Source organism: Musca domestica, unplaced genomic scaffold (genome assembly GCF_030504385.1).
Source record: "Musca domestica strain aabys unplaced genomic scaffold, Musca_domestica.polishedcontigs.V.1.1 1, whole genome shotgun sequence".
NCBI classification, from domain to species: Eukaryota; Metazoa; Arthropoda; class Insecta; order Diptera; family Muscidae; genus Musca; species Musca domestica.
Genome location: NW_026712114.1, coordinates 26,339,285 through 26,363,618, shown reverse-complemented (window position 1 = coordinate 26,363,618; position 24,334 = coordinate 26,339,285). Strand labels below are relative to the sequence as shown.

General features: G+C 35.6%; 2 protein-coding genes across 6 annotated transcripts in view; one reads left to right on the top strand and one right to left on the bottom strand.

Moving 5' to 3' along the window:
- LOC101890568 (phosphatidylinositide phosphatase SAC2) overlaps positions 1-4,112 on the bottom strand; it is an 84,280-nt gene extending 80,168 nt beyond the window's left edge. For 2 of the 5 annotated variants that reach the window (XM_059121186.1, XM_059121185.1), the window contains exon 1: positions 3,696-4,112. In XM_059121186.1, the coding sequence (XP_058977169.1) occupies positions 3,696-3,792 (97 nt within the window). In that variant the 5' untranslated portion in view covers positions 3,793-4,112. The remainder of the gene's footprint in view (positions 1-3,695) is intronic. The other 3 variants (XM_059121175.1, XM_059121181.1, XM_059121171.1) reach the window with 2 other exon arrangements.
- Positions 4,113-22,373: 18,261 nt separating this feature from the next.
- On the top strand, positions 22,374-23,058 carry LOC101891037 (uncharacterized). The gene is made up of 2 exons (XM_005175061.4): positions 22,374-22,580; positions 22,673-23,058. The coding sequence occupies exons 1-2, from the start codon at positions 22,406-22,408 to the stop codon at positions 22,999-23,001; spliced, it is 504 nt and encodes a 167-aa protein (XP_005175118.3). The 5' UTR covers positions 22,374-22,405; the 3' UTR covers positions 23,002-23,058.
- The last annotated feature ends 1,276 nt before the right edge of the window (positions 23,059-24,334 follow it).

Genomic DNA, 24,334 nt, shown 5'->3' with positions numbered 1-24,334 from the left:
TCGGCAGTTCACCAATTTCGGCCAAGCGAAGCAACTATTTAGCTCTTTTGAGTCTATTTTCTCTCTGTTGCGGTGTAAGTTCTTGCTTTTTTTGGAATTTCAATGACTTTACCCCTAGCTCGTTTTTCAATATTTGCTGAATGGAATATTGCGATATTTTCAGCTCACGAGCCATTTTTCGGCCACCTGCGACGCGGGTTTCGATCAAGTCGCTTCTTTACTTTTCGAACCATTTCTGCTGATGTTGCTGTTTCCTTCCGTCCTTGACGTCGGACTACGCTGGCAGTATCACGGTAACGAGCGATGGTACGAGACAAAAAAGATTTATTCACATTTAAATGATGGAGTGCTCTAACCATAGCCACTTGTGGTCATGCAGCCAAATATAAAGAAATCACACTATCACGCTTGAATTCCATCAGGAATAACTTTTTTTCTGGAAAATTCTCTCCATCTCTCGCTTTTGTACGCTTGTAAACAATATAATGAGCTGTGACTGGAATAATTTTAACAGCTGTCGGGCAAGTGGCTTAGAAATGATAGCAGTCTGAAGTTAGTTGCAGTTTTTTCATCTCACCCTGTATATGATATATATCTAATTTTTGCCCGATTATCTCCAATTTCAATAGGGTTTGGGTCAAACAAATGATTTGTGCAAAATTTCATCTGGGTTGGGCAATAAATGCGACCTGTACTTTGTTTACAAAAATGCATGGACAGACAGACATGCATAAATCGACTTAGAATGTGATTCTATGCAGATCATCAAAAGGAACTATGGGTCTATCTTGTTTCCAAAAAATGCACAAAGACATGATACCCTGACCATCTAGTGGTGTAGGGTATAAATATATGGTTGGGCTTTTTGATTGAGCCTAAAAACCGTAACCTTATATACTACTTCCATGATATCGTCATTATGCCTTCAACAGACGACGTCATCTAATGGTGTCTATACTGCTTCCAACAAATGATTTTCATACGCATAATTTATAAAGCACACGTTACGCAAGCAAATCTATTGTCTATAATTTGGATAAGAATAGAATTCAAAAGGATAATTGGCACATAGCCAATATGATGAAATGTAAAATGTTACAAAAAAGAGAGATAGACAAGAAAGTGAAAACCAAAATGACCATAAATTTAAAAACCTCCAAAGTTATTTTGTAAATATATAAAAAAATCAACATTGTTCTTGAAGAAGTATGACTGTAGAAACTTTTGTTTAACTTATACAATCATTCATCCATATATGGCAGTTTTCTTTTTGTATCCAATAAAGTTTACGCATTCTATTATTGCAGATTGTATCATATATGTATTTGAACAAGACCTTATATATTGCATTATCATACGTCAAACAGAATTTCCCATGAGCTTAGTCATAGCAGCTTGATAAAATTTCTTAAGGAAATGATTTATAATTCTTTATGAAGTTGATATTATGTTCAAAAACAAAAAATAATATTAAATATCCCCATAGCATTTGTTTCATATGCAAAATATCCTAACTAATCGTGACAATAATTGCAGTTGAGCCTTTATGATTGCTTGACACTTTTCATGCTGCCCGTCACTGTGATGTGATGGAAAGCTGAAAGCATTCAAATTTAAAATGGATAATTGCAATTGCGTGTGAGTATGAATATCAAGAGAAGGTAAGGATATAAACACATAAGGCCATTATATATTTTTTTTTTTATTTTCAAATAATTGCAGAAAACTTTCTAAAAATAGTACAGATGTTTAAATTTAAAAACCAAAGGTAACAGTAGCAAAATATATGAATCAAAGAATGTACATTGATTGGTTATGAACATTATTCTTTATATATAAGAAAAAATATAAACCACATACAGGGTGAGATGAAAAAAAAAACTTCAGACTGTTGTCATTTCCAAGCCATTCGTCCGACAGCTGTTAAAATTATTCCAGTGGCAACGCATTATATTATTTACAAGCAAAACGTTATTCGTGATGGAATTCAAGCGTGATAGTGTGATTTCTTTATATTTGGCTGGAAAACCACATGTGGCTATCGTTAGGGCACTCCACCATTTAAATGTGAATAAATCTTTGTGTCTCATACCATCGCTCGTTACCGTAATACTGGTACCGCAGCCCAACGACAAGAAAGTGGACGAAAGAAAACAGCAATATCAGCAGAAATGGTTCGAAAAGTAAAGAAGTGACTTGATCTAAACCCGCGTCGAAAAATGGCTCGTGAACTGAACATATCGCAATATTCCATTCGGCAAATGTTGAAAAATGAGATCTGGGTAAAGCCATTGAAATTACAAAAAGTGCCAGAACTTACACCGCAACAGAAAGAAAATAGCCTCAAAAGAACTAAAGAGTTGCTTCGCTTGGCCGAAAGTGGTGAACTGCGAATTTGGTTTTCTCCGATGAGAAAACATTCGTACTTGCCAAAGAGGTCAGCTGAAAATTTGCACCTTCGTTTGGCCACCAGAACTCAAGCGCCGGTCATGGTGATGGTGTGGGCTGCTATAACTCAGCACTATCGCCCAAGAATGGTTACAAAATCAGTTGTTGCAGTTTTTTTATGTAACCCTGTATTTATAATCGTTTCAACTTTTCTCGTGATTATTTATAAATTATTATGAATATATCACAAGATTTTTTTTAATCATTATGTTCCAAACACAACTATTAGCCACACACACCACAGATTAGAAGTTATATATAATAAAGTGAAGAAAAAGAGTAAGTAAAGGTTAAATTGGACGGGACCAACATCCTTTTCCGTTTATATAGTTTCCGACATCTAACTGTCAAAAATAATTTATAATCAGGAGAAAAAAAGTTTCAATGAAAAACATTTCGAAAGTTGACCGTGGTTGAACCAACATGATTTGCTGGGAAGCTATTTGAAATTCATAAGGGATTTTATTAGAATCTTATGTTCAATATTCTCCTCATTGGACGATATCATCAAACAAGCGTTAACTAATTTTTCAAAGTTGCAACATGACTTTGCAATTTCAACCTCAACATCTCAACTTATCTATAAATAAGTATCATCTAAGACTAAGGCGTTTAGTTTAGCTCGTGGGTAGCATCATGAATTGTTACTGAGTTTGAAATGAAATGTATTCCATATAATAGGTATCCGGTATTATATTTCACCCAATTAATCGAATGAATCAATTATGCGCCAAAAACACTGCCACTATGGTCATCAAAAAACATTTGTATATACAATACTCTATGTTTTATTATGTGGAACTGATTTCAAAAACAAAACAAAGGCAATGGATGAAAGCTGTGGTTGAAAACAATTAGGCATTGGGTTAACGCCTTTCAAATAAATTAAACAAAAGAATACTGAATGTTTGTCTGGATGGCAGCAATCAAAATTGTTTATTTGTGATACTGGGTTGTTGTTGCTGTTTTAAATACAACCCGTTTTGCAAGTTCAACAAAAAAAATCTCGACACAAGCTGCCTTTTGCTTTGGCTTGCCACCAATATGTGTGAGTCATGCAACAATAAAATCTGCAAACAGTTTCTTATTAACCAAGCGGTCATATTTCCATTTGTTTATGTTGGAATTAATGTTTTATTATTGTATTCTGTAGAGTAACTTATAAATGTTATTACTTAATTATAGTCGTGTGCATAGGGTATAATTTTCCCTTCTAAAAAATCTTTGTTTAGAATAAATGTCTTTACCTGCTTTAATGGCAAATTCCGATGTTGTCCTATTCCACCAAAGACTCTTCTCTCGCTTTACAAAAATGTAGAAGTTATCCGTTTGAAAGACTTCCATTTCGTTGTTAAGTTAGCTTTGGATTAATTGCTTTTCAATGAAATTCTTGAATTTTCACTAAATAATCATTTTTGTATGCTAAATTCTTGCACAACTATATTCTTTTTTCATCGGTCGCTCCCAAAGGCATGACAAATGACTTTTGTTTGGTTTTTTCTTTGTTTCGATTGCTTAGATACTATTTGTAATTAGTTATAATTTTTAATTAATTCTCGGATTTTGTAGTTTTTTTCCGTGTGCAACGAAATAACTTTATTTTGTTTCCGCCGAAATACGAAATGAGGAAATTATTAATCCTGCCTTCAATTTTGTACACAGTTCTAGGGATAAGTAGATCGAGTTTTGACTATCGATATACAAGAGTAAGCAAGAAAAATACTTCAAAGCAGAACTACAAAAAGTGCTACCAATAACAACTTAGTAATTCATGACACACTCCTCATATAACAAGAATAGCATAGACACACACCTTTGAAATCTTAACGACTAGAAGCAGCGGTTTGTATCACGTAAAAAATACAATAATCTCCATAATGCAAGTTTTTAAAAGTAAAGCCACACTTCGAATTCGTGTTCTTACCCTTTGTGTTAAAAGTTAAATGTGACCATGGCAGCTTTTAATGATTATACTAAGAATGCCTAAAAAATGTCAGTTATTTAAAAATGAATGAGCAATGTTCAATCAATGTTCCTAAGTGTTGATGCATCTACCTGTATTCTTCTACCATGGATTTACCCATCATGTCAATATCTTAGTAACTCAACCTGTCGAATTGGTGTCTTCACCATCCCCACCCCTTCCATATTTCATTACAGGTCCACTATTTAGTACAGACCCCACATAACGGAAAGTTCCTCTTTTAAAGTTTAAGACGCATTTTCCTAAATATAGGACTTAATAAATATCATTTAAGTAAATAATTTAAAGAGCCGTTATAACAACTGAGCAATGGGCCGTTTTCGTGCTTAGTACACCCTTCTTGTTTGGCCGGTAAAATTGACAACGAAAATAGTTCGTCAAATTGTAGAAATAATGTATTTTCAATTATAAGAAAAAGTAGAATAAAGAAGAAAAATTACTTAAAAAATTATGAATTATCATACATACTGAAAAAGTAATGATTTTAACATATATTGACGTGGTTTGTTTGAAATTTTATCCAAAAAATTGGAATAGATCAACCAACAGACTGTTAGTCTAATTTCGTGCTTAGTGTGACCTTATCGTTTGGTCGGTGAAGTTGTCCGCAGAAATTAATTTTGTCAACTTGTAAAAAATGGAAAATTTTAATTATAAAATTATAAAAAAAGCAATATGTAGAAGGAAATGCTTACGCATAACAATGGTACCGGGAAAGTGAAGTGTTAATCATATTTTTACGTGATACATATGTTGCACAAGATTTTGTTTTGCGGCGTCTCTTGCAATTGAATGTTTGCAAAAGGGAAATTGTAACAGATTAATGCGACACTGAAATGTCAACAAAAAAAAAATTGTGCAAAAAACATATTAACAGGAAAAATGTTTGAATTTATTTGTTAGTGGGTGCTGGAAACAGAATAACAAATATATATTTCTGGTGAGTGGACATCATTATCTATGGCTACTTTTATTAACACGTATTTGTTTATTTTATTAGGTCCAGGTATCAATCGTTTTACCTTCCAAGGGAGAGACTCATGAGTATTCAAAGGGATAAACAATTTAAGAACTATGCCCCAAGGACTTGTAAAATATACATGTGTACAGGGTTAATACGTTCTTATTCCTTTACCCATTATATGCTTCCCTTAAAGGCCGCACCTTTTTCTTTTACCTGAAATTGAGGACAGTGCGGGTCCTGTGGCATGAAGGTGAAGTATATATTATTATGAAAATGACATTAAGACTAATCGATGATTTCTTCTTTCAGGCGAATGAAATACACACTTTCTACGGGAGCAGAGGTAAGCATGATATGGAATAATTTATATAGGGTTGCCCATATTCGACGGACCTTTGTGCCCTTTGGGCCCATTCCAATCGACGAGGCTTGTCCGCAGGCAACATTCTTTTCGTCAATTGAATTTTGTACGGGAACAAATAAAAAATCAAATATATTGGGGGAAAACCTCTGATGATAATGAAATAGTACAGATATTACTTTGAACCAGAGTTCGGTTTTTGAAATGGCTTTTAAGGCAGTTCGAACCGTGGTTTTGGTTCTGTTCAGTGCTGTTTGTAAAAATATATACATATCCAATTCCGCACACTAACTGCTTGTTAAAATGCAATAAATTAGCAGAAATGGAACAGCCTCCAAGCAATTTCCACTTTTTTAATATATTTAATTATATAATTTCCGCTTTATGTTATAAAATTAATACAATTTCAACGCGGGTTAACAATAATGAAATACCGTTTCAGATTATTGACGGTGTTAGAGCCTGCGCATGCGTAAATAGATATTGAAAATTTGGATTTTTATCTACATCTCAAGCTTTCATGGAGTTGATATTAATATCAAGCTACTAGAAGATTTGATTGCAAATTGGAGATGTTTGCATGCAAAACTAGAAACAATGGCCCTTCATTTATTCGATTAAAATACATTTCTTTTAAACTTTGTCATTTGCTATAAGCGATCTCTGCCACGTTCTATAAAACTTTTGTACAACCGACAAACCTTGGCACGCATTTGGTCAGATCAAACTCCAACGTGCTATTAGGTATTGGGTTCCTTTAAGAACTACTTTCAAATAGTTTTAATTTGGACTGCGAATTCTCGCTGCACGTAATTGAGTCTGTCATATATTAAATACTATGATAAAAATACTTGATTTATAGAATTCTTTCACTATATAATGTAGCATATCCTTAAGAATATCTTATGTATCCACAATGATTGGAATATCGCAGCTCCTTTTTTAATTAATTTAATGTCTTACTTGTCTCTTTGTGGTAGAGATGCACCAATTACTGCTCGATGTCTATGAAGGACAAGAGAACTACAAGCATAATACCCTCCACAATAGTATGGAGAATATATAAAGTTGCCATTCCGCTTATAACTGTCCGAAGTAACAATTGTAACCCAGACAACTTATATACTATTACCGCCCGATTTAAAGTATTTTTGGAATGTATACCAGATTAATTTGAAAAACGCTTCATACACGTCCATTTTGGGTTATAGACTCTACAACGGCCCCTCCAGATATTCGGTATTTTAATGACTACCCCTTTTTTTAAATGGAATTATTTCTAAGATGGAATTTGAAATTCGCGATAGGTAATACCATTTTTTGCATTAGATTGTTTATATAAGTTTCTTGAGAGTCCCCTATAATTTTATCACTGATGTTCGGTATTTCTATGATTTTATACGTATTTTCCATCGGAACTGTTTTAAAGTGGGTACCGCCTCCTACGACAGAAACATGTTAATACAGATTCACGTTTTCGGATAGACTTCATATAGCGAAATCTCCTAATATTCGGTGTTTTAATCATGTGTGTCAAAATTGTTAATGGATTTATTAACCTCTGATACAAAATTGTTTTGCAGTTCCTAATTTTCGTATAGTCTCCATATAACAGTACCTTCCGTGCCTGTGCGGTATTTTATTATTGTAACCATATCTCTCGACACTTAATTTTCCAAAGATCGACTTTCCAAATGTTAGAATGTATGAATTAAACGGCATTTTTACTTGATTAAATTGCCTTTTGAATAAAATCAAATGGCTTTGTGTAAAAATTCGATAAATGGTATTATTTGAGATGTTTGCTCTGCAAATTACATTTAGGTTTTAATTCCAAATTTAGAAAGGCTTTCATTTCCATATACTTCCTGGTCAGTGGGAATAATAGATTGGTATTGCAACCGCAAACAATCAAACAAAGCATGTGGAACACATAGAAGATGGATTCAAAACCAATATCACCAAGGCTGAACTTCAAATTACTGACAACAAAATACTTCACAGGGACATCTGAACCCTTAACAGCAAACTTTTAAACGGTATAGCCATCTATACCGATGGTTCAAATATAGAGAGAGAAACGGGTGCAAGCTTCTTCTTGAAAGTCCGAACCCCAGTCAAACTTAACAACTGCAGCATATTCCAGGCAAATGGATTTGATATTCAAGGGACCCTGAAAGCTCTAACTTTACGTACCATTAATTCTATGCTGTTTTGCAGTGTAGGAATGCGTTTGGAGATCGACAATAAACCTTGGTTAACTTTTTCCGAGTGATAATAATTATATTCCGTCAATTTCTAACATAACTGGCAAATGAAAGGGGATGTAATGCCTCTAAAAAAATTTCCCGACACTTAAGGTGGGAATAATCAAAGATCACTGTAACTTAAGGGCCATGACTTCCAAGTCAGATGACGACAACACCGATTCCTACTCGCTGTGTCGAGATGAGGTGGAAACTTAAAGGTAGATCACGACCTGTTTTCATTCTACGATATTAAGCCAACAGGCATTCTTCAGTTAAATAGAAGACTAAAATCACTCACAAATAAATAGGTTGATATAATTTTACTCATATGTGTATTAGATCTGCAGGGCTATATGGGATCTTTGAATAACTGTACCGGCAGATCTAAGGTTTTTTGGGTGTCTTGATAACAGAATTCTTTCAAATTCGGAGTTTAAAGTTTGCAGTGTATATTCCTTCCTTTGACAGAAAATTCCCATTTAAATTTACTGCATACTACTACAACCGGAACGAAACTTCGCTTTATTTCAAGCGCTTCTTGATTGCGACTTACGCCCCGCGGTTTTTTAATTGCGGCTTTCCTCGACGTCCTCGAACAATGTGGCATGACCGTTAACGCTGTTCTATGAGTCTTCTAGTTGTTGATTGGTAATAAAGCCCATATTTATGTGCAGCCACTGGCTTGCTACCTCTGATGATGGGGAGAAGGCAATGACTTAAGAGTGCTGACAGAAGTAATATCGGTCAGTATGACTCCTCTTTGATGTCATCCTAGCAATGTCCTCACTGATCCTTTCTGGTCTATGTTAAATGGTCAATGATCTAATGGTCCATTACATGGTGAGAGACTTTAATAGTTTTCCAATATCAAGCCAATAATATCAAGCCCATAAATACAACCAATGGATGCCAGAGCCTTGTTCATGGGAGATATGTATGTCTCAGAGAGATAGAAATTTGATCCTTTTTTGATATGATGAAATGTACCTAACGGAACCGTTTTGCCGAATTTGTTACTAGGATTTTGTTACTAAATAATATGAATAAGAAAACCTTAATAACACGATATACTGCTTCAGGGATGCCAAGGCACCCAATTGCTCGTTGGACCTCCGAAATTAATTTTTCTCGCTATACTGAAGTATTCCTAATGCAACCGTTTTGACAAATCTAGCCGAACCAGTTGTGGGATTTTGCTTATAAATACCATGAATAAAAAACCTTCCTACCATGATTTACTGCTTCAGGGATGCCAAGGCACCCAATTGAATGTTGGATCTCTGAAATTAATTTTTTCATTTCTGAAAATGAAATATTGAGATGTTGTTCGGAGTCAATCCGGAATCCAAGCTGCTCGTTTTGGATTCCCTTTTCACATTGTAAGAAAACAAGATAGTTGTAAGTGATTTAAATATTTTTGGCGACCTTGCGTCACAGAAATTAACCCGAATCAGTTTAGATTTAGATATACCTTTCATATATTACATTCTCATATTAAAAACCAATTAACTGCATTTGTCAAAAGAAGGTTCTGTGTTTTCGGCTCTCCCTAAACTGTTTTAAGAACGATTTTATTCGTATTTTTTTCTTTTTGGTAAAATCGTTGCAGATTGACGGATTGCAGTAAACAAAAATCTTCCAAGTTTTAATATCAACTCTTCATACATAAAATTCTTATAATGTCCATAAGGTTTCAAAATTCAATATTGGATTTTTTCATTTGGAAACTATTGGCATCGCCATCCGATACAATTTCTATTTTTACTTCACAAGTTTTTTTCTTTGATTTGTTTCTTTGTCCCCACAAATTTTGTTTGCATTTAACCACCACCTCCACTCGCTACGAAAATGGAACAATTGCATTTGTTTCATGTGTTGTGTACTTACATATGTACATACGTATTGTCGATAAACACCAATATACCACTTGACCCGTTTTGACCATTGTTGTGGATCCCTTTGGTTGTTTGTTCAACCGGGGCACCATTGCATCCATCTGTGTCCAGTTCATAGATTTTATTGTCTACGTGTTGGGGTTTCTATGTTCGCTCTCTCTCTCTCTCTCTATGGGTGTGCTAACGTTTTTCTTTGCTTTCTTGTTGCTGATACGCCGGCACCATGTTATATACATTTCACTTGCATCCTTTTGACATTATTTAGTGAATGGTATTCGAAGAAAAAAAGAAATCGAGCAGCAAAGAAAGAAGGATGGAAAAAAAAATAGAAGAAATCTCAAAATGAGATCCCTTCAAGAAACGAAGTAAACAATTTTGTAAAAAAAGAACATACTCCAATACCACCGAACAAAGGCAAATAAACAAAATGTCCAATTCTCTGATGTATCATACTTTTCAATGATACGAGGGGTGGTTTGTTCAGGACAACGTGGATTATGAGAAGGTCGTCTCACAGTAGAACAGAAGATCTTCTCATAGTAGAGCTAAGGGTCTTCTCATAGTCTTCTATGAAAAGAACCGGAGGGTCCACGCATAAAAGACCGGAAGGTCTTCTCATAGAAGACCAGAGGGCCTTCTCGTAGAAGACCAGAAGGCCTCCTCATAGAAGACAAGAAGGACGTCTCATAGAAGACGAGAAGGTCTTCTCATAGAAGGCTAGAAGGTCTTCTCATAGAAGACGAGAAAGGTCTTCTCGTAGAAGAGCAAGAGGACTTCTCATAGAAGAGCAGGAGGATTTTTCATAAATTGGCAGGAGGACTTCTCATGGAAGACTAGAGGGTCTTCTCATAGAAGACCAGAATGTCTTCTCATAGAAGACCACAATGCCTTCTCATAGAAGACCACAATGTCTTCTCATAGAAGACCAGAAGGTCTTCTCATAGAAGACGTGAAGGTCTTCCCATAGAAGACGAGAAGGTCTTCCCATAGACGACGAGAAGGTCTCCACAAAAAAGACGAGAAGGTCTTCCCATGGAAGACGAGAAGGTCTTCCCATAGAATACGAGAAAGTCTTCTCATAGAAGACGAGAAGGTCTTCTCATAGAAGACTAGAATGTCTTCACTAGAATGACACGAGCTCTTCATACCGGGTCTTCACATAAGGATCTTCTCATGGAAAGGACCTTCTTTCACGAAATTACCACACCATCTCAGCCTCCCTCATTACCAAATAAACTAAATGGAAAAAATGTCACAGCATCCCAAAGAAAACATACCCAAATGGAATTGTTCTATTGCATTGTTCGGTCGCCTGTCCGTCCGTCCGTCGTCATCGTATATTAAAGTTTGTCACATAAACAAGAAAACTATCCAGTTTGCCCATGTTTTCTTTCTTTCCTTGCAATTCCTTGGAGTGCATATGTACGTAACTGCACCGCACTGCTGCTCCTCTCTGCTTCGCAACGTAATACTTATGTTTGAAATAAAGTAGAATCAATGTTATCCGGCCAAATGTTGATTTTCCTGTCTTTTTGGTTTCCAAACGAATGGCACGAACCATTCTGGAGCTAAGCAAAGCATTATTTCTTCCTTGTCCACACAGAAAAGGACATCTCATTCGATTGAAGAAAATACATAATTTATATGTTTTTGTGCTACTTTAGGTTTTTGGGTGACGCATTTAACGATAAAACTATTTTCTCTGATACTTTATTGTGGATTTTCGATGAATTTGAAATATTTATGGAAATGTCAAAGCACGGACATGTTGATTGTTAGGTTTACTCTTTTGGGGGAAGTATTAATCGGAAAGTTTGTTTAGTATTTTTTTTGGCCCCCGGAGGACCTGACTTAAGTTATGCATAATGACGGAATGCCAAGTTTAAGCCTTCGTTTTTTTGCCTATTCCCCAGCTGATTTATACCGGAAACGAAAAGGTACATCTAATGCTGAAACAATGATGTAAATTAGGAGTATATATTTTTACTTAAGACTCGAGTAGTCAATTATTCAAATAAACAGCTTTCGAATTTTTTATTAAAAGACAGGATGAAGTCAGGGGTTCCAAAATAGACATTTTTTTAATTTATTTTTTTTATACCCTCAGACATATGGCTAGTATATATCATTTGATACGGCCGGAACGGGCCTAATCTGAAAAATGGTTCTAGACCCCGGGTCTCTTTAGATCAAATCCGTTTCAGGACATTTGGAGTCGATCTAGCGATGTCCGTCCGTCTAGCTGGTGCGAAAGATAACTCTCGAAGGGAATATCCGATTTAATCCAAACTTGGTACACCGTAATATTATTATCAAATTTTGATTGAATTTGGCGATGAGCAATATCGGTTCACTCCCACAAAGGGTCAAAGTTTTGAATAACCAAAACAATCATAAAATCCGCAATAGGCATCTGATTCTGTTCAAATTACACACATCAAAATATTTTTATTAAACCAAGGTCTGGTGTGAAGATGGGATATATTGGTCCAATCCTTCTGGTACCTCCCCCACAAAGGGTCAACATTTTGAATATCCACGAAGCTCATAAAACAGACTTGGTACATCTCAATATTGCCAACGACACAAGATCTTTTATAAAAATGGTAAAGATCGGACTACTTCAATATTTTTGAAAACAAAACGCTCCACGAAAGCGAAATACGTATTCAACTTTCAACAAATTTATCTGTATTAGATGAAGTAGAAAAATGGAATCCTTGGTCCGCTATATCTGTTACCTCACGCATATTTCCAAAAAATGCACATATCTCATATAAAGTATAGGATGTTGTCGATATAGTCCAAATCTGGCTAGTTGTAATATTTTTATCAATCTTAGGTCACATATGAATATTGAAAAATACTGCTTCGGAACCTTCCCCATAAAGGGTCAACAGTTTGAATAATCATAAGTCAAGGCTAGGGGTATACATCTGTCGGCAATACCGACTGATACTACTTTACTTGTTTTTGATACAAACATGTAGCAAGACTTTTGGTGTTTATGGCCTTGAAATAATCATCATCCGCAACACAATATGAAATGGATAGTACTGTTAATTTGCTTCCGATATCTTTTTCGTCATCAAAGTCTGTCTTTCTGTTTGTTGGCTTGAATGCAAACTGATATTAATTCCAATAACAAATGTATTTTCAACTATTTATTTAGGATTGCCAAATATCAAAGGATAATTTTGAAATGGTATGGAAAATAATTTCGTAAAATGTTGACAACAATTTACTTTGGGAGAAATGAGCAGATCTAAGAGTGGGCAATTTTATGTTACTAAACCAAAATCTTAAAAAGTGATAATCTTAAAATGGAAAAATCGACTACAGGTAGTTCAATGTTTAGAATAAAAAGGTTTTAAAGGCAGTGCTGTAAAACATTTTAAAAATTAGTTCAAAATAAGTCCATATTTCTCCAAATCCGGAAAGAAGGTCCAAAAGGTTGGTGCCGATTAAGAGATGTTCGCCCGTTCGTCAGTCTGTCTGGCTACTTGGTATATCGTAATATTATTATCAAACTTAGATCGAGTTCGGAGGTGGATAATATCGGTCCACTCCTTCTGGTACCTCCCCTAAAAAGGTTCAAATTGTCAAAGAAAATATTTTGCTATACAGAAAGAGAATGGATAATCCGATTTTGCTTCAACTTTGAAAATTCTAATATGTGGATCTGTGCTAGCTCCGTTACGAAAATGGACAATATCTGTTCACTCCACCAAGTACCTCCCCCACAAAGGGTCACAATTTTGAATAATTATAACTCTTATAAAATGTGATGTAAGTGTCCACAAGGGTCAACATTTTGAATATTCATGAAGCTCATAAAACACGAAATTAACATACGATTTCAGTCAGACTTGGTGCATCTCAATATTTCTCTCAGCACAAAATCTGTTATAAAGATGATAGAGATCGAACCATTCCTTCCGGTACCTTCCCCACACAGGGTTAAAGTTTCGAAATAGGCATACGGTTCTCTTCACATTTCACACATATCAATATTTCTACTAATACAAGATCTTCTATAAAGATGGAATAAATCGGTCCACTCCTTCTGGTACATCCCCACAAAGGGTCAACATTTTGAATATCCATGAAGCTCATAAACGGGAAATTAACATCCGATTCCATTCAGACATGGTACATTTCAATATTTCCATCAACACGAGAGCTGTTATAAAGACGTTAAAGATCGGACCATTTCTTTTGGTACCCTCCCCATTTTAAGGGTCAAAGTTTTGAATAACCAAAATATTTAAAAAATGTGAAAATATTTCACACATCCCATTATTTCTACTAACACAGGATCTATTGTGAAGATTCGATATATCGGTTCACTCTTTCTGGTACCTCCCCCACAAAGGCTCACAATTTTTAATATCCATGAAGCTCATAAAACACGCTCATAAATCCGCTTCCATTCAGACTTAATACATTAATATTTTCATCGACGCAAGATCTGTTATAAAGATGGTAGAGATCGAACCATTTCTTCTACGAAATGGTCAATATTGCCCCATTCCTTCGGAACCTACGCCAACAATTTGAATAATCATAATAGAAGTCAAAATATATTTAAATGATCAAACATTGGCTAAGGGTATACATCTATCTGCAAAACCGACTGATACTTTTTAACTTGTTTTTTTTTTTTTTTGTATAATTATCCCTTTCTAATAAAAATCTATAGTCTTTTGTCTTCAGCTTCAGGTTTTCCAAAGTTTATGTTTTTTTTTCCGGATTAACTCAAATTTTGTTATCTTTTTAATGATTAATATAAGAACATTGAGAAGGAAACAAATGATTGGGAGTAACGAAATGCTTCCTTTGAATTTATCTCTGTTTTTGGGGATATAATCCCATTGGGCTCTACAAAAACCCACCTTAAGGGTGGATTTATATTGACAATTGTTGAAGTTTTTATCCATTGAGAAACCAAATATTAAACAATACGTTTGTAATCAAATCTCTGTCTGAAACCCTCAAAATACCTAGAATTGGAATATAAAGTTATATAGGGCCTATATAAAAGTGGACTTATCTTTACAAAATTTTGAAGGGAGAGATCATCAAAATATTTAAAATTTAGAAGTGCCATTATTTGTGGACCTTTCTTCACAAAATTTAGCAAAGAAAAATGTGGACCGATATGTCCTATACCAGGGGAAATATAAATATCTGATCAAAATTTGAAAATGAAAGAATGCTTCAATGAATTAATCTCCATTTTTGAAGAACTCACGCCACTGTGCGAGACTTTTATATTATTTTCGCGATTTGGTATTTATACAATGCATTCTCTGATTCCTTCTCTCGGAATTCTATTCGTCTTTACTGGTCATATTTAAACCCAAAACCAATGTGGCAACACTGCAAATGCATTGCCGCTTGAGGCCACTTTTGTTTGAAATCATCAGTCAGAATTTTCATTTCGCTTCTTTTTTTTATCATTTCTTTACAAATTGGTTAAGATAAGTTTACAACGAATAAGTCAAATAAAAATATAAAACGCTAACAAACAGATCAGATAAGCATGAAAAAAAAAAAAAAACTACGAAAACGAAGAGGATAACATTATCGACAAAGCAGTTGATTAACTTTCAAGTCGGAAAGTTCAAGTGCAGTCAATCGAATAAATGTGCTGTGAGGATGATAGTGTAGAGCAACTAGCTGAGCTCATCCGCTGGTCCCTTATCAATAAAATTATAATTTGATGTTTGATTGGAACAAATGAATGGTGGAGAGAAACAGGAAAGAAGCAGCACATTGTCAGTTCGTTATGATACGGTTGGATGATATTATATCTTTAAGTTGTTTAGCACGAAATTTATGAATGATTTTTTGGGGGATATTTGATTCATTGGGTGGTCAAAGGGTATTAGCTTAATGGGTGAAGGTTCCAATATTTAATATTCGCTTCTGATTTTGTGTTGGAAGAAATATTATAATTTGCCACGTTTTAGGAAATCCGAGGAACAATTGAAGATTTGGCAATTATTCAAAATTGTGATTCTTGTGGATGCGCTGACAGTATGAGAGATATAAATCCAAATGATGTTAAAAGTCTTAACCAAATGGAACATTTCCTTCGATATAGAGAACCGAATTTATTTGCTTCATATTCATTCTAGATTTGGCGTTGATAAATATATTGAGATATGCAAAGTTTAAACCGAACCGGTATGGATTTTAAAAAATGTTGATGTATACCCTCAGCCTAGGAGAGGAGATCTCAAAGAAGTGGACCAATATTATCCACTTCTCATTTCTTCTCATCGAACTCTGATATAAATATTACAACGTGCCAGATTTGGGCTATATCGACTACTTCCTTCACTTCATATGAGATATTTTGGATAATGTTGAAATGGTAATGGTACTAGATATAGTGGACCGAATAACTCCACTTCATCTAATACTGAAAAAATATTGGGGCGTGTACATTTAAAGAAAATCGAACATTTATTTCCAATTTTTTGCGAATAATTGTTAATTAAAACTTTAAGCCTTTGTGGGGGAGTGGGAAGATAAATTCCATTTTCACATCAGATCTTTGGTTGAGATAAATATTTAGATATACCAAGTTTGCATATAATCGCTGACTTGTTTCACAAGTTATGAGAGATTGAAGTATTTAAAGTTTTGACTCTTTGTGGGGGAGCTGCCCGAAGGGGTATCCCAATAAAAATATTGGGATCTGTGAAGTTTGAAGAGAATGGAATATTTTTTTACATTTTATGAGGATCAGTTTATTCAAAATATTGACGCGCTGTTGGGGAACTGCCAAAAGAGAGGTCCGATATATACAATTTTTACAGCTGATTGTGTGTTAGTATAAATATTGACATGTGCCGAGCTGGAAAGTGATCGGATGCTCATTTCGCGCTTCATGAGCATAAACATTGTTCAAAATGTTTACAGCTTTGTAACGGAGGTTCTAGAGTGAGTGGATCAATACCATCTTCACACCAGAACGTGCGATCGTCTATTTTCAGGCTAGCTCTAATGTAGACAAAAATATTGGCATATGGAAAATCAAACACTGTTTTTCCAATTAAGAGGGTTTTATCATAAATGTTTACGCTTTAGGAGTGGGTGGGTGTGTAATATGTTTTCGGAATGTGTTGACCAGTGTTGCCTTTACCCATTTTCGGTCCTTAACAATGGTGTAAGCGGGAGAAGAGAAAACACGACCGTATCGTATGGCTGTTGGTTCAATTCTAATTTTATTTTTAAAATATGTTCCTTACGTACTACTGAAACTAATCTAACTTAACCTAGTCGCAGCCACACAATTGTTCTTATCTATTATTAGATTTAAAAGAAACATTGCATGGGTGCTTGTCCCTTCATTCAAGTGGTCTTGGCTATCCACTGTACGCATCGATACTGTGTGTGTGGGTCATGACCTTTATTATCTTACACATTATCGTATGCGACAGCGCACAAGATCACTTAATTCTACACATGTGATATTTTATGACCGCTGGGAAACTGATAATTTGGAAATATTTATTTTTAATTGTTGGATTTTCCCAGCGCCTCAATCTCACTCAAAAGTATGTACAAAGTATTTTGTACATTCTCCCGGGCGGCTTAAATGTGTATATTTTTATAGTGGACTGTATTTTTTTTTTTTTTTATAAAATGATTGGCACGAAATATTCAAATATAACAATATGAAATATAATCTATATATAAACATGTATATACTATGTAAAATAATATGAATGTCTCGTTAAGTAACCGCTTTCAGGAAACGACTCCATTTCTTTGCCCAGTCTCTCTTGTCGATACCGCCACCTTTATCTGCCGGCTTCATTGTCCATGCTGCCGATTTGATAGTCCATCGTTGCAGACTGTCATCATCACTGTAGAAAAGTATTGGCAATGGTTTTATGGTAAGTTTCGGTTTGTCGTCTTCTGTTTTAATGGCCATTGACGGTTTGCTATTGATTTCTTTCGGAACCGGAGCCAGAGAAATTTGTTCGGCTTTTCCCACTTCTTCGATGCGTTCTTTTCCGTTAGAATCGTTGTCGTAATAATTATATTCGCCGTAAATGTTGGGGCCTTTTGTGCATAACGGCTTTCCTTCTTTTGTCTCTTCTGCAACAAGATTATTTATTTCTTCTCTTACCAAATGTATATTTAGGTAGTCCCCATTATCAATCTTCTCGTTGTCATCGTAAAAATCCATTCGTTCTTCACCGAGTGCTTCATTGGTGGGGGCGGATTCGACCTCTGAATTTCCTCCATCATCTTGTTCCTCAAATTGAGGACTTGCCGGCGGGAAAAACTTCACAATATTACCTTCTAAGCAGCGAATCTGTTTTAGATTATCAGCATTAAGTCCCTCTCTTAAATTTGTCAGTTGTTTGGGCAGGTCATCTCTCTCAGCTTCGACGACTTGCCGCGCTCCTTCCAAACTAGCTAATTTTTCATTCATATTTTCTAACTTGGTTTCCAGATGTCGCACTTGACCTTTATGAACACGATATTTCTCTTCCAATTCTTCATCCTTGGCCCGCATGTTTTCTTCATGTTGGGCGAGCAGATATTTTTCGTGGGCCTTCGCATTTCTCAATATCCGTTCACTTTTTTCAACTTCGATTTTTATTTGAGAACGCAGTTTGATTACTTGCCCCTGCAGAGATTGTAAATTGTGTTCATAGGCTCGCATTTGTCCGTGCAAACCATCTTCCAATTCTCTGTCGTAATCTTCCTTTTTTTCTACGTAGTTTAATTGTCTGCTTTCTTCCAATTGTTCTTCCCAAGTTGAATAGTCACATTTTACGGAGAGCATCCATCCTAATGGAGGTTTCATCGACTCTTCGATTTCATCATCGATGTACATATCTGTGGATTTCCGACTCCGAGTTGTTAGAAGTTTCATTGCCGACAGTAAACACATATCCACCTCACATGGTAATGCATTCATATGGCTTGGAAGATATTTTTGGTATATCCTCAAGTACCGTCGTAACTGGTAATATGTATTTTCTACCAGTACTTTCCATGCCTCGACGTGTTTCACTTTTTCAAAGGTTGACGTCGACGTTAACACCTCGAAATAGTCTGCCAAAGTGGTGACAGCTTCTTCTATGTCTTTGAACATTTTTGAATGAATTTAAAATTTTTTAGATGGGACTCTTTGTCCTCTTTTCAAAACTATGTATATATATTTTTTTTTTTTATTTGGGACTTCTGTTGTCCTCTTTTCGTTTTATTTTTATTTTTGCCCCTATGGCTTTTTTTTTTTGTTTTTGCCCCTATGGCTCTTTTTTTTTTATTTTGCCCCTATGGCTTTTTTTTTATTTTGCCCCTATGGCTTTTTTTTTTATTTTGCCCCTATGGCTTTTTTTTTATTTTGCCCCTATGGCTTTTTTATTCAAATTAGTCCCTTCGGCTATTTCAAAATGCCCCTATGGTCTTATATTTAAAATGCCTTAACGGACTTTGTTTTTTGTAGAAATTCTCCTCTATTTCTGGCGAATATCTATTTCTGCTTGTAGTGAGTCTCTTACCACTGGTGGGGGAAAACTCCTACAATTTTTTTTTACGGCCGCTAGTTATTTCCACTTTATAAAAAAGTGAAGGCTCGATTGACCATATGTAAGCGGGAGAAGAGAAAAACACGACCGTATCGTATGTGCGTTATTTCAATTCTGTTTTGGATCCTGCTCGGAGGATCAATGTTTTTAATGATAAGAATATAGTCCAATCTCCCTCTTCGACTGTCAACTCTATTCTGTGTTCACTGAGAAAAGAAACACGACCGCTTCGTTAGGGTGTTATTTCAATTCTAATTTTATTTTTAAAATATGTTCCTTACGTACTACTGAAACTAATCTAACTTAACCTAGTCGCAGCCACACAATTGTTCTTATCTATTATTAGATTTAAAAGAAACATTGCATGGGTGCTTGTCCCTTCATTCAAGTGGTCTTGGCTATCCACTGTACGCATCGATACTGTGTGTGTGGGTCATGACCTTTATTATCTTACACATTATCGTATGCGACAGCGCACAAGATCACTTAATTCTACACATGTGATATTTTATGACCGCTGGGAAACTGATAATTTGGAAATATTTATTTTTAATTGTTGGATTTTCCCAGCGCCTCAATCTCACTCAAAAGTATGTACAAAGTATTTTGTACAAATGGTATTGAACTCTTTTGGTGGAGGTGCCGGAAAGAGTGGACCGATATATTCAAATATTTTGCATATGTTACTAGGTGTAGCTAACACAAAAATATTAGGATTTTCTAGGTTTAAAAGTGTTCTCTGATTTTACATTTTCCGAGAGTTATTATTCAGAAGGAGTGGACCTTAATAAACATCTCCGATTTTGGTAAACATATGACGATGTACCAAGTTTTGATTATGTACCAAATACGACTGAGGTTATACAAATGTTGATCTATTCACCTAGATTTGAAGGGACTATATCACCTCCTGTTTTTGACCACATTTTCCCACGGGATTCGCTATATTTTTTTCTTAGTGAAATATTTCGATATTTTAATATACCTTTGGTATAATATCCATGTAACGGTGTTTTCCATTTTCACGTATTTTGAAGGCACGCAAGGTAAAGGCAATCGAGGGCAACTTGGCCGTAGTTTAGTATTAGGGGTTACCAATGTGTCACTGGGTCCGTCTGCATTACCGCAAGGCCAAAAATGATGAAAAATACTTAAATGTCTTCTGCAACAACACAAAAACCAAAAAGTGCTAGGGAGTAGTAGAATGTCCTGTATTTCGAGCAAAAGTCAGTTTTCAACACTAATTCGGACTTATTTTTAGATATTTTTATTCCTTTATGTTGAAGGGTAACAATAATTAGACCCGGTCCTGGCTACAAAGGGTATATATCATTTGATACAGTCAAAACGTGTCTAGTCGAAATAACGGTTTTAGACCCTAGGTCTCTTTGGATCAAATCCGTTTCAGGACATTTTGAGTCGATCTAGCGATGTTCGTCCGTCCGTCTGTCTGGCTGGCTGGTGCGCACGATAACTCTCGAAGGTAATATCCAATTTGGTCCAAACTTGATACATTAAGTTTGGACTTAGAGCGAGTTCGGAGATGAGCAATATCAGTCCACTCCTTCTGGTACACCCCCCCTCCCCCACAAAATGTCAAAATTTTCAAAGAAAATATTTTATTGCACAGAAAGAGAAAGGAGGATTCGATTTTGCTCTAACTTTGCAAATCATAATATTTCCATCAGTGCTAAGTCAGGTGCGAACATGGATAATATCTGTCCACTCCTTCTGGTACGTCCCCCACAAAGGATCAAAATTTTGAATAAATATAACTCTTATAAAATGTGATGTAAGAGTCCGGTTGTCTTCAAATTTCACTCATCCCAATAATTTTATAAACTCAAGATTTGCTGCTAAGATGTAATACATCGGTCCATTCCTTCTGGTACCTCCCCCACAAAAGGTCGAAATTTTGAATACCCATTAAGCTCATAAAACGCGAAATTAACATTCGATTCCATTTAGACTTAACACATCTGAATATTTCTATCAACACAGGATCTGTTATAAAAATGGTAGAGATCGGACCACTCCTCGTGGTACCTCTCCTACAAAGGGTCAAAAATTTGAATATCCGTGAAGGTCATAAAACGCGAAATAAGCATTAGGTTCTCTTTATACACAAATTTTCAAACTTCACACTGACAAACATTTTTGTTGATACAAGATCTGTTGTGAAGATGATATATATCTGCGAACCCCTTCTGGGTTTCGCGGACTTGCGAAACAAGTCCGCGATTCTTTACAACTTGATATGCCTAAATATTTCTCTCACCCAGATTCCTGGTATGAATATGGAATTTATGATTTGGCATAAAATTTGATATAAATGTTCGATTTTCTTGTAATTTTGCCCATACCAATATTTTTATATGTATTAGATGAAACATGAAAACAGAATACTTCGGTCGACTATATCTGGTACCTCATGCACATTTTAACATTTTCTAAAAAAAATGATCACATATCTCATATAAAGTGAAGGGATTAGCCAATATATGCAGAACCTGTCACGTCGGCATATTTATATAAGTCCGATATGAAATGGACAATATTAGCTCATTTCTTCGGAACCTACTCCATAGAGGGTCAACAATTTGAAAAATAATAACAAAAGTCAAATATCTTTAAGTAATTGAGCATTGGCTGAGGGCATACATGAGTCGGCTAAACCGACTGATACTTTTCTTTTACTTGCTCTTGTAGAACATGGTCAATATAGAATATATGGTCAATATATAATTCGCTCTACAAGAGAGAAGAGCCTTTAAACTTATAACTTATCTATGAAAAAGTACAAAAGATATATTTGCTGATAATATAGTCTTATTTCCTAGCGAACATAAAATTCCCCCATTTAATTGCATTTCAAATAACCCTGAACTTTCGATTTCTTGGCAATCAGTTTGCAAGATTAACATCTTATCTCCACATCGATATGATAAGAATCTTCATCAGACGACACTCCACTCTGTATCGAGTATATAAATCAATGTCATTTCTTATTTTAAAATCAATCAAGTTTAAACTGCAACAACATCCAACCAAACCATTCAGTCCAGTCGCAAGCACAGCCGGAACTATTTTCATTGTCGTCATCATGCGCTACTTCAGTAAGTTGTCCAAGTCCAAGTTGCATGGCAAGCAAAGGAGGCAGATCAACTAAGGCAATTTTCTTTTATTTCATTTGCTCGCATTCACACAGATATCCTTCTGCTGGTGGTCGGAGTTTGGGCCAGTCTTGGCTGGTGTGACCGCGGCAATATCGAAACTACCAGTTTCAATGGTCGTCCCGGCTGCAAGACCCAGGGGGAGGTCGGTAATGTTTATGCGAATTTCTTCGATTCGACACGTTATTGGCGTTGTCTGGCAATTGGTGTTGATGCCGTTTCACTGCGCTGTCCCAATGGCTATGGCTTTCAACCGAAATTTAAAACTTGTGTCTCGTTTGCATCTTGGCAATGGGAAATTGCCCAAATGCCACCAAGTTGTCCTGATTTCGAAGTGGAATGCATACCAAATTTGGTGGTTTAGATTTCACCTCAAAAAAGTGTGGAAAATTTTAATGTGTTTTTTTTATAATTTGTATAATATTTTTAATGGTGTCTTCAAGAAATAAATACTGTTGTTAAATAAAAAAAGTTAATTGAAACCCATTATGATTGATATCCAATAAATAATATTGACAGAACTTTCAAAAATATCTTGCACAATACTATAAATATTATAACTTTTGAGAGGCCTTTAGATAGGTATTTAGATGAATATATAGATAAAGGGTGAGATGAAAAAAATGCAACCAATTTCAGACTGCTGTCATTTCTAAGCCACTCGTCCGACAGCTGTTAAAATTATTCCAGTGACAGCTCATTATATTGTTTACAAGCGTTCAAAAGCCTTTTGGTAAGAATTTTCTAGAAAAAAAAGTTATTCGTGATGGAATTCAAGCGTGACAGTGTGATTTTTTTTTGTATTTGGTTGGAAAACCACAAGTGGCTATCGTTAGAACATTTAAATGTGAAAAAATCTTCTCAAGGAAGTGATCGAAAGAAAATACAAAATCATCAGAAATGGTTCGAAAAGTAAAGAATCGACTTGATTGAAACCCGCGTTATAGTGGCCGAAAAATAGCTGGTGAGCTGAACATATCGCAATATTCTATTCGGCAAATATTGAAAAATAAGCTCGGGGTAGAGCCATTGACATTCCAAAAAGTGCAAGAACTTACAACGCAACAGAAAGAAAATAGACTCAAAAGAGCTAAAGAGTTGCTTCGCTTGGCCGAATTTGGTTATCTCCGATGAGAAAACATTCGTTGTCCAGCAGTTTGTAAAGAAACTAAATGATCGTATTTACTTGCCAAAGAGGTCAGCTGAAAACGTGCACCTTCGATTGGTCAACAGAACTCAAGCGCCAGTCATGGTGAGGGTAGGGGCTGCCATTATAGCCGATGGTCGCTCATTTTAATCGTCCGTGGCATCAGAATAAATGCCGAATAATATTGCGAAAATATTCTAGAGGATGTATTAAAGCCTTGGGCACGCAAACATTTCCAACAGGACTCAGCACCAACGCACTCAGCACGCGCCACCCAAGAATGGTTAAAAAATGAGGTTCCTCGCTTCATTTGCAGTGCACAATGGCCACCAAAACTTCCGGATACCAATCCGTTGGACTATTGTTTCTGGAGTATTTTGAAAAGCAAGGTTGGTACTTAAAAATACCAAAGTGTCGCTTCGCCGGGAATGGGGCAACATTCGGGCAGCGTGTGACGGTTTCATTGGCCGTTTCAAGGCCATAATTCGTGGCAAAGGTGACAAATTCGAACAAATCTAAACTTATTCTAAAATTTTAAGCTATTTCCGAC

What these genes read in the sequence shown, in the direction of transcription:
- LOC101891037 (XM_005175061.4), top strand. Translation starts at nt 22,406, where the DNA reads ATGATAAGAATCTTCATCAGACGACACTCCACTCTGTATCGAGTATAT. An exon ending in CGTCATCATGCGCTACTTCA is followed by an intron (nt 22,581 to 22,672) that starts GTAAGTTGTCCA and finishes GCATTCACACAG; the next exon opens with ATATCCTTCTGCTGGTGGTC.